At 39.5% G+C, this 12,126-nt stretch overlaps 1 protein-coding gene across 1 annotated transcript in view; it reads right to left on the bottom strand.

The window, feature by feature from the left end:
• MYCBP2 (MYC binding protein 2, E3 ubiquitin protein ligase) overlaps positions 1 to 12,126 on the bottom strand; it is a 336,755-nt gene that overhangs the window by 198,314 nt on the left and 126,315 nt on the right. Inside the window, exons 19-23 of the mRNA XM_019523825.1 lie at positions 10,923 to 11,042; positions 9,946 to 10,027; positions 5,308 to 5,425; positions 812 to 1,016; positions 286 to 439 (exon numbers count right to left, since the gene is read on the bottom strand). Coding sequence (XP_019379370.1) covers positions 286 to 439; positions 812 to 1,016; positions 5,308 to 5,425; positions 9,946 to 10,027; positions 10,923 to 11,042 — 679 coding nt within the window. The remainder of the gene's footprint in view (positions 1 to 285; positions 440 to 811; positions 1,017 to 5,307; positions 5,426 to 9,945; positions 10,028 to 10,922; positions 11,043 to 12,126) is intronic.

Genomic DNA, 12,126 nt, shown 5'->3' on the forward strand with positions numbered 1-12,126 from the left:
AAAAAAAAAAAAAAAAGGGATTGCGTTTTTAATCATCATAATTAAAAACCCACCATTTCAACTTAGGGGACTAAATCCCCATCACATGTACAAGCAGCCACAGACAAGAAAGGAGCTGTTTTGGCTGTCTTAAGCTTAAAGAAAAAAGTCAAAGAAAAAAAACACATAAGAAACCGAACAGTAGGTGATAAATGATAACTGAATACACGCGAGACCAGTCACAAAGCTAGTCCTAATAAATGAAGTTTTCATACTGACACCTCCTTTCAACAACAAGCCAGTTACCTCCAAATAACATCATAAACAGGATCCAGACATACACCAGACCCTTGAAGATCTTCCTGTTCAGAATCATTAAACGTTTTGCAACTGCCATCCACTTTATTTATGAGAAGACATTTAAATGGAGGAGGCTCTGACATAGAAGCAGGTACCAAACCTAGGGAAAAAACAGGTAAAAAAATCCCATTTACTAGACATCATCTTCCATTTATTCAGTAATACTATTATTACAATGGGTGCACTCGTAACCGATACTAATACAGTATATTGTGTGTGGGGTAAGATTATAATGAAATATGTAAATGCAAGATTAGCTTGGAAATATCATCAAATTTTCAAAATTACTTCTAATAAAAATATGCTTTAAAGCAACCAGGTATGTCACATGCAGTAGAAGTACTCCAAAAGGAAAATAGTGGCATAAGATTCAATTTTCTTAGTTTGCATCTCTCATGCTGACACATACTACTTGAATTATAGTATTTAATCAGATTTACAGTATTTATAGTATTTTTAAAAGAGGTCTTACCTATTATATGCCTGCTTGCAAAGATCTCTGACGTGGCCAGCACATGAGAATTAATGAGAGCTTCATCAATCCGAAGAAAAGTCTGGTCTCCACTTGCTCCAATCCATGTAGCTTTGCGCCCATATTTAGATCCAATATTAGGCATAGGTGCTGGTTTTGCATTCCAGTATGGCATATCCAGAATTGGCCTGCCAAGCTGTCCTTTCTAAAGTGAAAAAAATTAAGCATTAATAAATACTAGCCACAACATTTTCATATAAACTAATAATCATATATTTGAAAATAAAAAATGGGTTCATTGAGAAAGATGGCTCAATAAAAGTTTACTTCACAATACTATCACTGTTGCATTGAAGTACATGATATATATAATTACAGAAGGTAGGTAACATTAAGATGCATTCAAAAGTGATCCTAATGGGTAACACAAACAGACCTCTCCTTATAGTTCTTCAAACCCATCATATGGCCAAAGGCCACTCACATTGTTCAATCACCTGTGTGTTTTACTAATTATAAACTGTATGTTCTTGTGCTGTGTTTGTACAAATATCAGTATAACTGGTTGTCCCATAAGCACTAGTGAAAAAAAATATGCTTAAAAACAGCGTTAAAAGCTAGGCACTTACTGATAAAGATTTTTTTTTTAGCGAGTTGGCATTCTCCATGCTGCCAATTTGCAGTGGGCCAAGGCAGGCTGGGGGGAAGCGGGGAAATTGACACCCCTTGGATCTCCCGGTGTCAAAAAAACTTGTGCCGTAAGAAAGCAGAGCGGCACACATGCTGGCAGTGTGCACCGCTAGAAACCAGAGCCTGGCTGGATAGAGCTGCACTCTGGCTGCCAGCCAGGCTCCGGGGGCTGTGGTTACAGCCCCCGGAGGTCCTTACAAACCCAGGTAAGGCTGCTGGGGCCAACCTAGGTGCTGGCCCCAGCCTCCCCTACCCCATCTGGGGTAATGTGCTATGCATGCACAGGCATTTCCCAGGGACAAACAGCAGCAGCACATATTGTTCCGCTGCTGTTTGCCCCTGGGGAAACGCATGCTCATTTATGGCTCACTGCTAAGTGACAAACTGAACAAGAAGGAATACTGCCTCATGCACTACAAAGCAAGATCTAGGAGTTTTGGTAAATCATAGACTAAATGCGTGTGTCTACACATCGCCCTACAGTGACATAACAATGTGCTATGGTGATGTAGTGATCACGCAGGTCTACACATGATCGCCAGCTACATCACCGTAGCAGTGCAATGCAATTCCCTGGTATAGCGCGCTGGTATGGTGACACAGCAGTGAAATTTAACCATGTGCTATGTGCACAGTGCATTAACTGCCTGTACTATGCTGTGCTTTAGTACTTCTAAAAGGAAGTACTAAAGCATGGCATTGTAGCAACGCCGCCATACAGAGACATGCAGATGCACCTAAGGAATCTGCTATCTGATGCAGCTGTGAAAAAAGCAAATGCAGGTTTGGAATGCATCCACAGGAGCTTTATATGCAAGACACAGGAGGTGTTATTGCCTCTTTACTCTGCACTCGTTAGGCCTCATCTGGTGCACTGCGTGCAGTTTTGGGCTTCATGTTTTTAAAATGTGGAGAAGTAAAAGACTATCCCAGATGTGGGCCACAAAAATGAACAAGGACCTGAAACACAAGCCATTTCAGGAGAGGTGGAAAAAGACAGGCATGATCAATTTGTGAAAAGGAGATTAAGGAGGGGCACATGATAAGCAGTCTTCAAATATCATAAGGGTTGCCATGAAGAAGGGCTGGCTCTTTTCCATTCCTGCACAGAGTAACAAGCAGACCAAAGGCTTGAAGTTACAGCAGAGTAGGTGTATATTATAGCCATCAGGAAAAAGCTTCCTTGTTAGAACAAGGCAGCTGTGGAATCTCTGCCTTGGAGGTTTTCAAGAAGCTGGATAAGCATTGATCAGGGATCAGGAAGGAATTTTTTTTGCTCTTGTTGCTACAGGCATCAGAGGTTTTTTTCATCTTCAGTAGGTGTGGGTATGGGACGCAACCAAGGCTAGGGATTTTTAATTGAGGTGTGGCAATGCTCCTGCTGGTACTGAAACCCAGAGATTGCTGGCTAGAGGCTTTAACCCCTCCCACGATGGCCACATTTGGGATCAGGAACTATTTTAACCTCATGGTCAGATTAGTAAGGAATGTGTGGGAGTTTGCCTACCTTTGTAGTGGGGGAAAAAGGAGGGAGTGGGCCCTCTTCCTGGGATCTCTTGCATGCATATTAACAATCCTTGCAGCTGCAGAACACTGCCTTTGTCTCCCTGCTCTACATGTGTCAAGTTAGGGTGCTTTTGGTGTCTTTAGGCAATAAGTCTTGTAGCTGTGCAACAGAGTTGATTATATAATTTTAGGAATACGTTAGACATGGACTTCTATGGGATGGTTTGGATAGGGATAATCCTGCCTCAGACAGGAGGTTGGACTTATTAACCTCTGGAGGTCCCCTTCCAGTTCTATTTTTCTATATGATTATGTGACTAATTTCAGCAGCTTTGCCTGAGACACTCCAGTTATTTGACAGTAGCTAAAACAGATTCTTTTCTTATCCAAATTCACCTTTAGGGGGCTTGTAGAACACGACACATGATTCAAAGGAAGTGAAGGCTGTAGGCACAATTTTGCATAGGAAAACAATGATTTCTGACTTCTTTTTTTCTAAGCAGTGGACATCTGCTTGATTCTTACTAGACCACAAGATAGACTTAACCTTACAATGCTCAACAGATTCAGCATCTATTTTTCTCTCCCCCACACCGTAAAAGCGGTTTAAATATATTTTAAGGTATGTAGACTAAGGTTAAAAATTTAAAAATTGCCTAAGTGACTGACAAGTTTAAGTCTAATGCAATATACATTAAACATCCTTGAAGGATAGTACACCATTTTTTCTTCTCTTTTTTTTTTCGCATGTCACATGTCCCTATATATAATATGTATCTTGATTTTGAGGGGAAACCTGGAAAAAAAATTCTTTGATTTAGGAATGTGAGTGGACCTGATGATTTCATGAGGTCCCTTTCAGTCCTAAACTTCTGTGAATCTGTGAGTGGCAGCAGCTAGGGAGCCGAGTTTGCCCCTGAGGCTGCTGCCAGCCCTGTGGACTGGCTGGGCCAACAGATCAATCCATCATGCCAGTTCCAGAGCCACACACTGAGTCGAGCCCCATACACTTGTTTCTACAGCCATGTGCCAGGCTGGACCCAGTAAGCAGAGTCCAGGACTACACACTGGGTCTGAAGCCACATGCTGGCTCCAGGGCCATGTGCCAGGTTTGACTCTACCATGCTTCTGTAGCCGCGTGCTGAGCCTGGGACCATACACTGATCCAGGACTGCTTGCTGGCTCTGGAGCCACATGCTGGATTTGACCCCATGTGCTGTCTCCAGGGATGTGTAACAAGTCCATGTTGGACCTGGCACCTAGCTCCAGGCTCAACGCACAGCTTCAGAGATAGTGCATGAGGCTGAAGCCAGCACCTAGCTCCAGAGCTAACACACAGTCCCAGGCTCAACATCAGCGCTATAAACAGCTCATGGGGTTGGATCCAGTATATGGCTCTGGTGCCAGTCCACAGCTCCAGGCTGTTCCACACTCAGTGCACTGGATCTGACCCAGCACATGACTTTAGAGCCGTGTACTGAGTTGTATGTGGGGTGCCAAATCAGGCCACATAACCCCAAAGTGGTGTGGCAGCTTGATCTGGTGGGCAGTTGTGGAGGGGAGTTTACCAAGGGTTCAGAAATTTGGTGCCAGGGATTGGGGGAGGAGTCAGGGAATGGTGGCAGTGTTATCTGCTGTGGCTTCCAGAGGAGTGGCATTTAACGCTGCCATCTCTCTGCCTCCCCTCTGTCAAATGTCTATACTTGTGGAGATCCCTTTTCCTGGCATATAATGCAAAACCCCAATTTTTCCCAGTTGTTCTGGGGGGAAGGTGCAGGGTATGAGAGAAAATATGGCAATACATATATATGCACAATGGGGAATAAGTTACATAGCACCCTACATTCTGACGCATCTTAATTTGTCCATGTTTCTTATTGGCAGCCTAAATAGCAACAACGTTTAAGTTTTTTAAATTTGAAAAGCAGTTGGGTAGGCTTATTTCTCAGAAGGATGACACAAAAACAGGAGCTGAATAACTTTGAACTTGGCCAGAATTAAAACCATTTGAGCAGTCGACCTCAATGAGGTTGTAATAATGACAATCAGAGAAAACTGTTTTACCTAATAAGAAAGATAAATACTACATAATGCTTACATGAAAGAATACATTAGGAAATACCAGAACATTTTTAACCCATTGTTTTTTAAAGGCACAAATGTTTAATGCATAGCAGACGTAAGTTAGGCACATGCAAGTATATGTGTATAGAAAAACTTATCTATAAATTTACTTTAATGTTAAAAGTTCAATATATTAAGTAATTTCTTTATAAAAGAAAACAGAATTGTTAGCTTACAGAGAAACTTCCAAATGTAAACACCTGTCCATCCATTAAGAGAATAGCTGTATGGTTGCTTCCAGCAGTAACTTGTGTGCTAGGACCTGGTAATGCCTGCACCAGAGTGGGACATCCCCTATGTCAAAGTAAAGCCATATTGTATTAATACATAGTCATGCAACTTTTAACATTATGCGATTACTTATATTATTGATATATTTGTTACTGTTTTGATATATTTTACACAAGCAGACAACAAAGCTATGTATTGTATAGTAAACGGCACACTTATTCCGAATAGGAAAAGAGATTTGAGGAATACTGACAGAAGAAAAAAAACAAACCCTGTTGAAACAGAAGCACTGAAAAGAGTTCCCTTGGAGCATTAAACCAGAAATGAGCTGTCACAGGAAAACACAAAATATAGGCTCTTTCCATGAAGCTGAGTGAATAGCAGGAAAAAAAACTTGTTAATAATACTATTACTACTTCAGAGTACATTAATATAAACATGCAGTCCAGAAGCACTAACAGTTATTGGCTAAGAATGTCAGTCAGACTATCTGTACCATGTTTTGTATCAGCAGGGATCTACATTTATTCTATTCTTGTCCATTCTACAAACGTACAAAACTAATGCATACAGCAACCCCTGCTTAGCGTTCTTAATTGGTTCCTGAAAAGCCAAGCATTAAGCAAAATCAAAAGTATTTGACAATCCAAGGTGGCGACGGCAAGCATTTTTAATGACCCACGATGGCAACCATGAGCATTATAATAAAACTTGCTGAGTGCTAAGTGAAATTAGGTATCAATTTAAAATGAGCATTATAGTGAAATGACACTAAGCAAAGTAGTGGTAAGTGGGAGTTGCCTGTACTACTCCCTCAACCATCTATCCTCACCTTCAGTAACTCTCTAATGGAGGCAAAACAACTTCCCCTTCACCACTACCCGATTTACAGACACCAACATTAATGCTCTTTCTTCTCTTGTTCTGCCAGAGGAACTTAGTTTTCTATATGCCTCTCAAATGCCAATGCATTTAAGAAAAACATCACCAGCCTCTCACCAATAAAAATGTTGAGTATTTCAGAGAGAGAGCAGAAAGTATAACTGACAATTTAATGGAGAGAAAAAAAGCCCAAACATTTAGGTTTATCATAAATTTAGAGTACTACTTTATATTTGTTTTATAATTATGCGAAAGCCTTTGACCGTGCTGACCATGAAACACTGTGGAAAACTGACATGCAAAATTGGATTTCCTAGCCACATCATGGAACTGCAGCAAACCAGAGTTGGACAAGGTAGTTTAAGACTAATCACATTCACCAAGGTTTTCAACATACATTTGAGTCAACAATGAATACAAGTACTTCAAAATTTTAACAGAAAAATCAAGTTTGGAGGATTTCACAAGTGTAACATACAGACATTATATTCATTTAAGGGGCGCAGAAGAACTAAAAACATTAAGCAAAGTGAAGCAAAGTAGTTCAAAGAAAGATTTGCTACTGAATGCAAGACAATTATTATCAATGGGAAAGTTACAGAAGAGGGGCAAGTTCTGAAATTTTGGGATATCTAGTTAACACTAAAAGAAAGCAGTAGAGATGCTAAATTGATGTCTTGATTTCAAAAAAGTTCTGCAAAACAAGAAAACAATTTGAGACGGTCACAGCACTTCCATTAACTTTATATGGTGACTTTTCAGGTTAACAATGATTCTCAATTGTTATGTATAGCTCCAAATCCTGGCCACTGGAGAGAAATGAGTAAGAGGATGCATGCCTTTGAGCTCTTATGCTACTGAAGACTGGTGCAAGTCCCTTGGAAAGGAGCTACCCAGTGAATGGGGACTTCAAGATGGGCAGCTATTTTATTTTACAAAACCAAACTCTAAGAGGCAAATGATTATGAATCCTAGGACATACAGCAAGATATGAACCCTTGGAGGTTATTCTCTATGCTTTGATGGAAAGTAAGTTCAGAGTCAGAAGACCTCGCATTAATGGTCTTCAGACTATATCAAGTAGTATGGTGTAATGAAAACAATTTGAAAAGTGATGTACTGTTCTGAATAGCATCAGTTGGTGTCAGACAGAAAGGTTAGCTACCCCTATTCAAACTGAACAACAAGTTTTGGAAAGGAAAGACTTGGAGACTATAATCAGATCTGCACTACAAATTTTTGATAGTGTAGCTATGTCAGTTAGGGATGTGATGTCTCTGAGGTACAAGCCTTAACTGGCAGAGCTATGCCAGCAAAATTCTTAACAATGCAATTATAACACCAAAACAAAACCAAAACCCTATAGCTTACTTCATTTGGAATAAATTTAACTGTTAGCTGGTCTGATCCTTGATCACAGTAAGTGTATTTCCAATATCCGATAGCTTCACAGGCAAGCACTTCCAGCCTAGATCACACCTCTCCTAAACTGAATACATACTGTACTTCTATAACTGCCCAGGCAAAACTGGACACACTCAGGGAACTCTAGTCCTTCTATTGCTAGTCTTCTTCCTGCCAGCCTGCCTTTACTGAAGGACATAAGGGCTTAAGTTTTTCAGCACCTATACTTCTAAAGCTTCATCTCGAGTAACGTGACCATATTAGTGGAATGTCAGAACAAAACACCATGATTCTCTCGTCCCCCACTTCATTCTCCAGCATGCTCAGTTGTGCCCAAGGTCTGATCTGAGCTAAGCACACTGAACAACTGCAGGATGCAGAGCTTGATAGAGCAGGGAGAAGATGGGTTGGGGAGGACAAGGAAGGAGCTCCAGAGAGCAATCCTGGTCCAAATGCGTCCTGCTGAAAATAGGGCAAAAGTTATCTTCTGATCAAACCAAACTTGAACAGTGTTTAAGACAGTCTCAGAGCAAGTGGGACTTCTGGTCACCTTACCATTTTACCACATACAAGCTCTGCTATCTTTCTGTGAGGAAGTCTTTATGCACTTCAGCCTCACTATATCTGGAAAACGGTGAAGGGAATTTACAGATAATTTCAAGAACATTTACTTCTCAGCTGAAACAACGTAGAGATGTTTTTAAAGGTCTCATAAATTTCAAGAATCCCTTCCAGAAAGTTGGATAAGGACTAGTAAATTGCATCAATCTATCTGTTCTGTTAGGAGCATGTACAGATTTTGATGAGAGATGACCAATTACATACTAGACAAATTCTTTCTGCTGCTTGAGTAATTTGACAAGCGTTTTTCCTGTGCAATCATAGAATCAGATAAGAAGGGCTGAAAGTGACCTCCTAGTCACTTTGTCCAATCCCCTGCCTGAGGCAGGATCATCCCTATCCAAACCATCCCATACAAATGATAATCAAGCTCTACATAGACCCCCATCAACCCTACAATTCTTATAACCCTTTTTGTTCTTAATAGAAACATGAAGGCATCAGCTCCTGGATGCACAAAAGAAGGTCCCCAATAAGGTCAAATATGGCATGCCATGTGAACACTGGCATGGCTGGGGCTGGCCAACCCCATGCCACCTGCATTCATCTGGGGTAGAATTCTTGTTAAGACCCTGTGCTCCTTTCATGGGTTGCACTCTGCAGACACATGAGAAATCTCCTCCAATCAACCCTAGCCAGAATGGTTACACACAAGCTTCTCTTCTCTCCTTTCAGAATTAAGATGTCATATGGCAATATGGTAGTAGGGTCAACTGCCTCTTTAGCACAACGGAGGTCTCTAAAGATAACCTAGACTCTTAAAAATTTAATTTCAGGCCCTCACTGGGCTCTATTGCAGATTGATACTCAGAGCACTACAAGCTCTCTCATCAGGTTAAAGGTTCAGCGGCTCAGAACTTTGAGAGAGGATTTCACTGTTATCCCACTGGGAATTTCTCTTACTTGCACTTGGAGCTATATTTAGTGTCCACCCAGCTCCATCTTTATCTGCTGGCTTTCCTGCCTAGGATGCCAGCAGTACACCATTTGGTGCAGGGATGGGGGCCATCAATGCCAAGGTTTCTAGCACGAATGACTTCACTGACGTTGAGCAGAGAGAGCCCGTAAGTCACTACAGTTGGAGCCCGTAAGTCACTACAGTTGGCATTTTGCCTTGAAGTCAGTCAATTCCATTTTTCTGAAAGAGCCTAGTGTCCCTGGATTTGCAGGTCCTACAAAAATAATACACCTCTCTGTCTCTCTCTCTTTTCCAATCTTGTGCCTATGTAATATATGCACGCATACAGCAGTAGTCACAACAACACACTCAATAAAATGTATTATACTTCTTTTATACACATATTATATGATATTTTACTGTATTTTCCCTTTAATTCATACTGAGTGACTGAATTTGGTGAACTGAATTAGCAACTGTAAACAGAATTAAAAGGATAGGGCTTCACAAAACAAGCTACGATTTCATACTTGAAAAATATAGCTCAGCTTTAATGAAGACTTAATGAAACTTTGGTGTTATTCTTAAATGTCTCCTGAAAAGTGGTGAGACAAAAGGTATTAGCATGTGAATAAGCAAAGGGGTTTTTTATATTTATGTACAGGAACATGTATATCTTCAATAACTACTAGTTCTCTACTTCAACATGCTTATTACTCAGTGCTTCTACTAATAAATAACCCATGCAAGCTCTTCTTCTAATGTATTTTCAGCATACCTGGAATTAACATCTCCATGACCCAACTGTCCATGTTGTCCATATCCAAACGAATAAACATCACCGTTCTCCATCAAAACCACTAAAAATAAAACATTTTGTTTTCAGAATGTTTTTCTGGTAACTTTAGAATCATCTTATACTCTGGCATTTTGATTTGTACTGTGCCTTACTAAAATATCTTAGAAGGTAACTGAGTAAAGCTGAAAAAGGTATAAATTAAGATTTCTATTCCGCAAGGATTTATATAATCTGCTTTAAGCGGCAGAATCATGTTTAAAATTAGGCACATTGTGCATAAGCTTTTAAAGAACTGCAATATAAGATTCCAATAATGCAAAGTGTTGAATGGCTTGACAGATGCTGGACACCCTCAAATCTACTGAAGTTAACAGCAGTCGTAAAAACTCCCCACATCACAAGTTGAAGCTCTAAAAGATCCTAAGTTTTTCAATACGTGATCTTAAAAATAAATAAATAAAACCCCTCTTTCCTGATAAGAGAAAGCTGAAGTGTTCAGCATGACAGTTTTTTAAATTATCATCTACAAAGCTATAGCCTTCCTGTTTTGTTCAATACTTCCATTATGAAAATAAATTTATTCTCTTTTCAAACAGAAAGACAGCATTCAGAGCAAGACTGAAAAACAACAACAAACTACCAAAAAACCCACTACCCATTTTATTACATTTACCAGACAGCTGACTGCCAGAAGTATTTTTACATTTATTAACCTACTAAGAATCTGGGCAAACTCATTTTATTCTTTGACAGAAATTGTATTATCTTTTTGCTTACCAAATGATCAGATTAAAATTCAGTAGAGATATCATGTAAAAATGAGAGGTAGTAAAGAACTTACAAATCAGTTATCAGAAACTGACACCCAGAAATACCTATTTCTATCTAAACAGGAAAATTAAATGGTAGTTATTTAAACGTAGTGCAAACACTGGTTAAAAACTGCAGCTCTGTACCTGAATGATGAAATCCACAACTGACTTGCACTGCTCGGAGTTCACAGTCAAAACGGACAGCCCCTGGAGGATAGGTTGTGATTTTGCTGGCATCTTTCTCACCTCTTTCTCCACTTGCATCTACAAACACAGTTTATAAATTTATCCTACCTTTTTCCCCCCCAAAAAGTGATATAATGGACAAGGGCAAGGATAGGAACAGGAAACACGGAACAAGATAGCAGTAAAGAACCAGTAGTACCATTTATTAGAGAGAGCTCAAAATGCAGGTATCTACACAGCAGATTGGAGACAGAAATGGACATTTTATTTGCGAGAAGATTCTGCTAATAGACAAGGTAGTTCAGAGTTCATATTCTTATCTATTAAACAGGATAAGTTAAATTAAAGCTAATATGGAAACTTGTTGCAGAAGAATTCCACTGCTATTCCAATTCTTTAAGAAAATGATATAACCACCACTTCCCATTATAAAATACAGTCAACATGCATTACAAATGGTTAGCCATTCCTTGATCTCTCCCCCAACACAACTGTTCATGTTAACAAGTTACAGACATCTGGCTTCACCAGGTTACTCCTAATTTTCAAAGTTATTATTATGCGGTTTATCACAAACAATACTAATGTACACATTATTACCACACCCATTTTAAGGTACTTTTTCCAGAAACTATATTAGTATTTTAATACATCTTATTAATTAGTATTTATTTACATAGAATTTGCTGTTCAAGTAAAAGGCAGAGTACATCAGGTACAGACAAAAATACTCAATGGCAAGACAGGAATAGTATTAAGTTTCTGAAAAATTAGTACCTTTGCTATACATGAATATGTGAATTAAAGGGCTGTAAAAGACAGACTAGCAACAAAGTTATGGTCCCACAGAAATCTGAGAAGGACACCCCATAATATGCCTGGAAACTAAACAGATAGAGAAATAGGCAGCAAATTCCTTTTTAAAGCAGCTGGAGAAACAAAGGACGCTGGATCCTAAAAGCTCTAAAGAAAGAGTGGTGGTACAGTTTGCTGTCCTTTAACTTCCTTGCCACTGCTGATAGACAAAATGGCTCCAGAGTGCCCTGTTACTATCAGAAATGGACAGCAGACATTTGTAACTACTGTTGTCATATGAAAACTTTTAAAGTCATATAAGCTTACCAGAAATTAGCAAAAAAAGAAAAAAAAAAAAAAAAAACCC

This window comes from Gavialis gangeticus, unplaced genomic scaffold (assembly GCF_001723915.1).
Source record: "Gavialis gangeticus isolate Ggan-Ray unplaced genomic scaffold, GavGan_comp1, whole genome shotgun sequence".
Taxonomy (NCBI): Eukaryota; Metazoa; Chordata; order Crocodylia; family Gavialidae; genus Gavialis; species Gavialis gangeticus.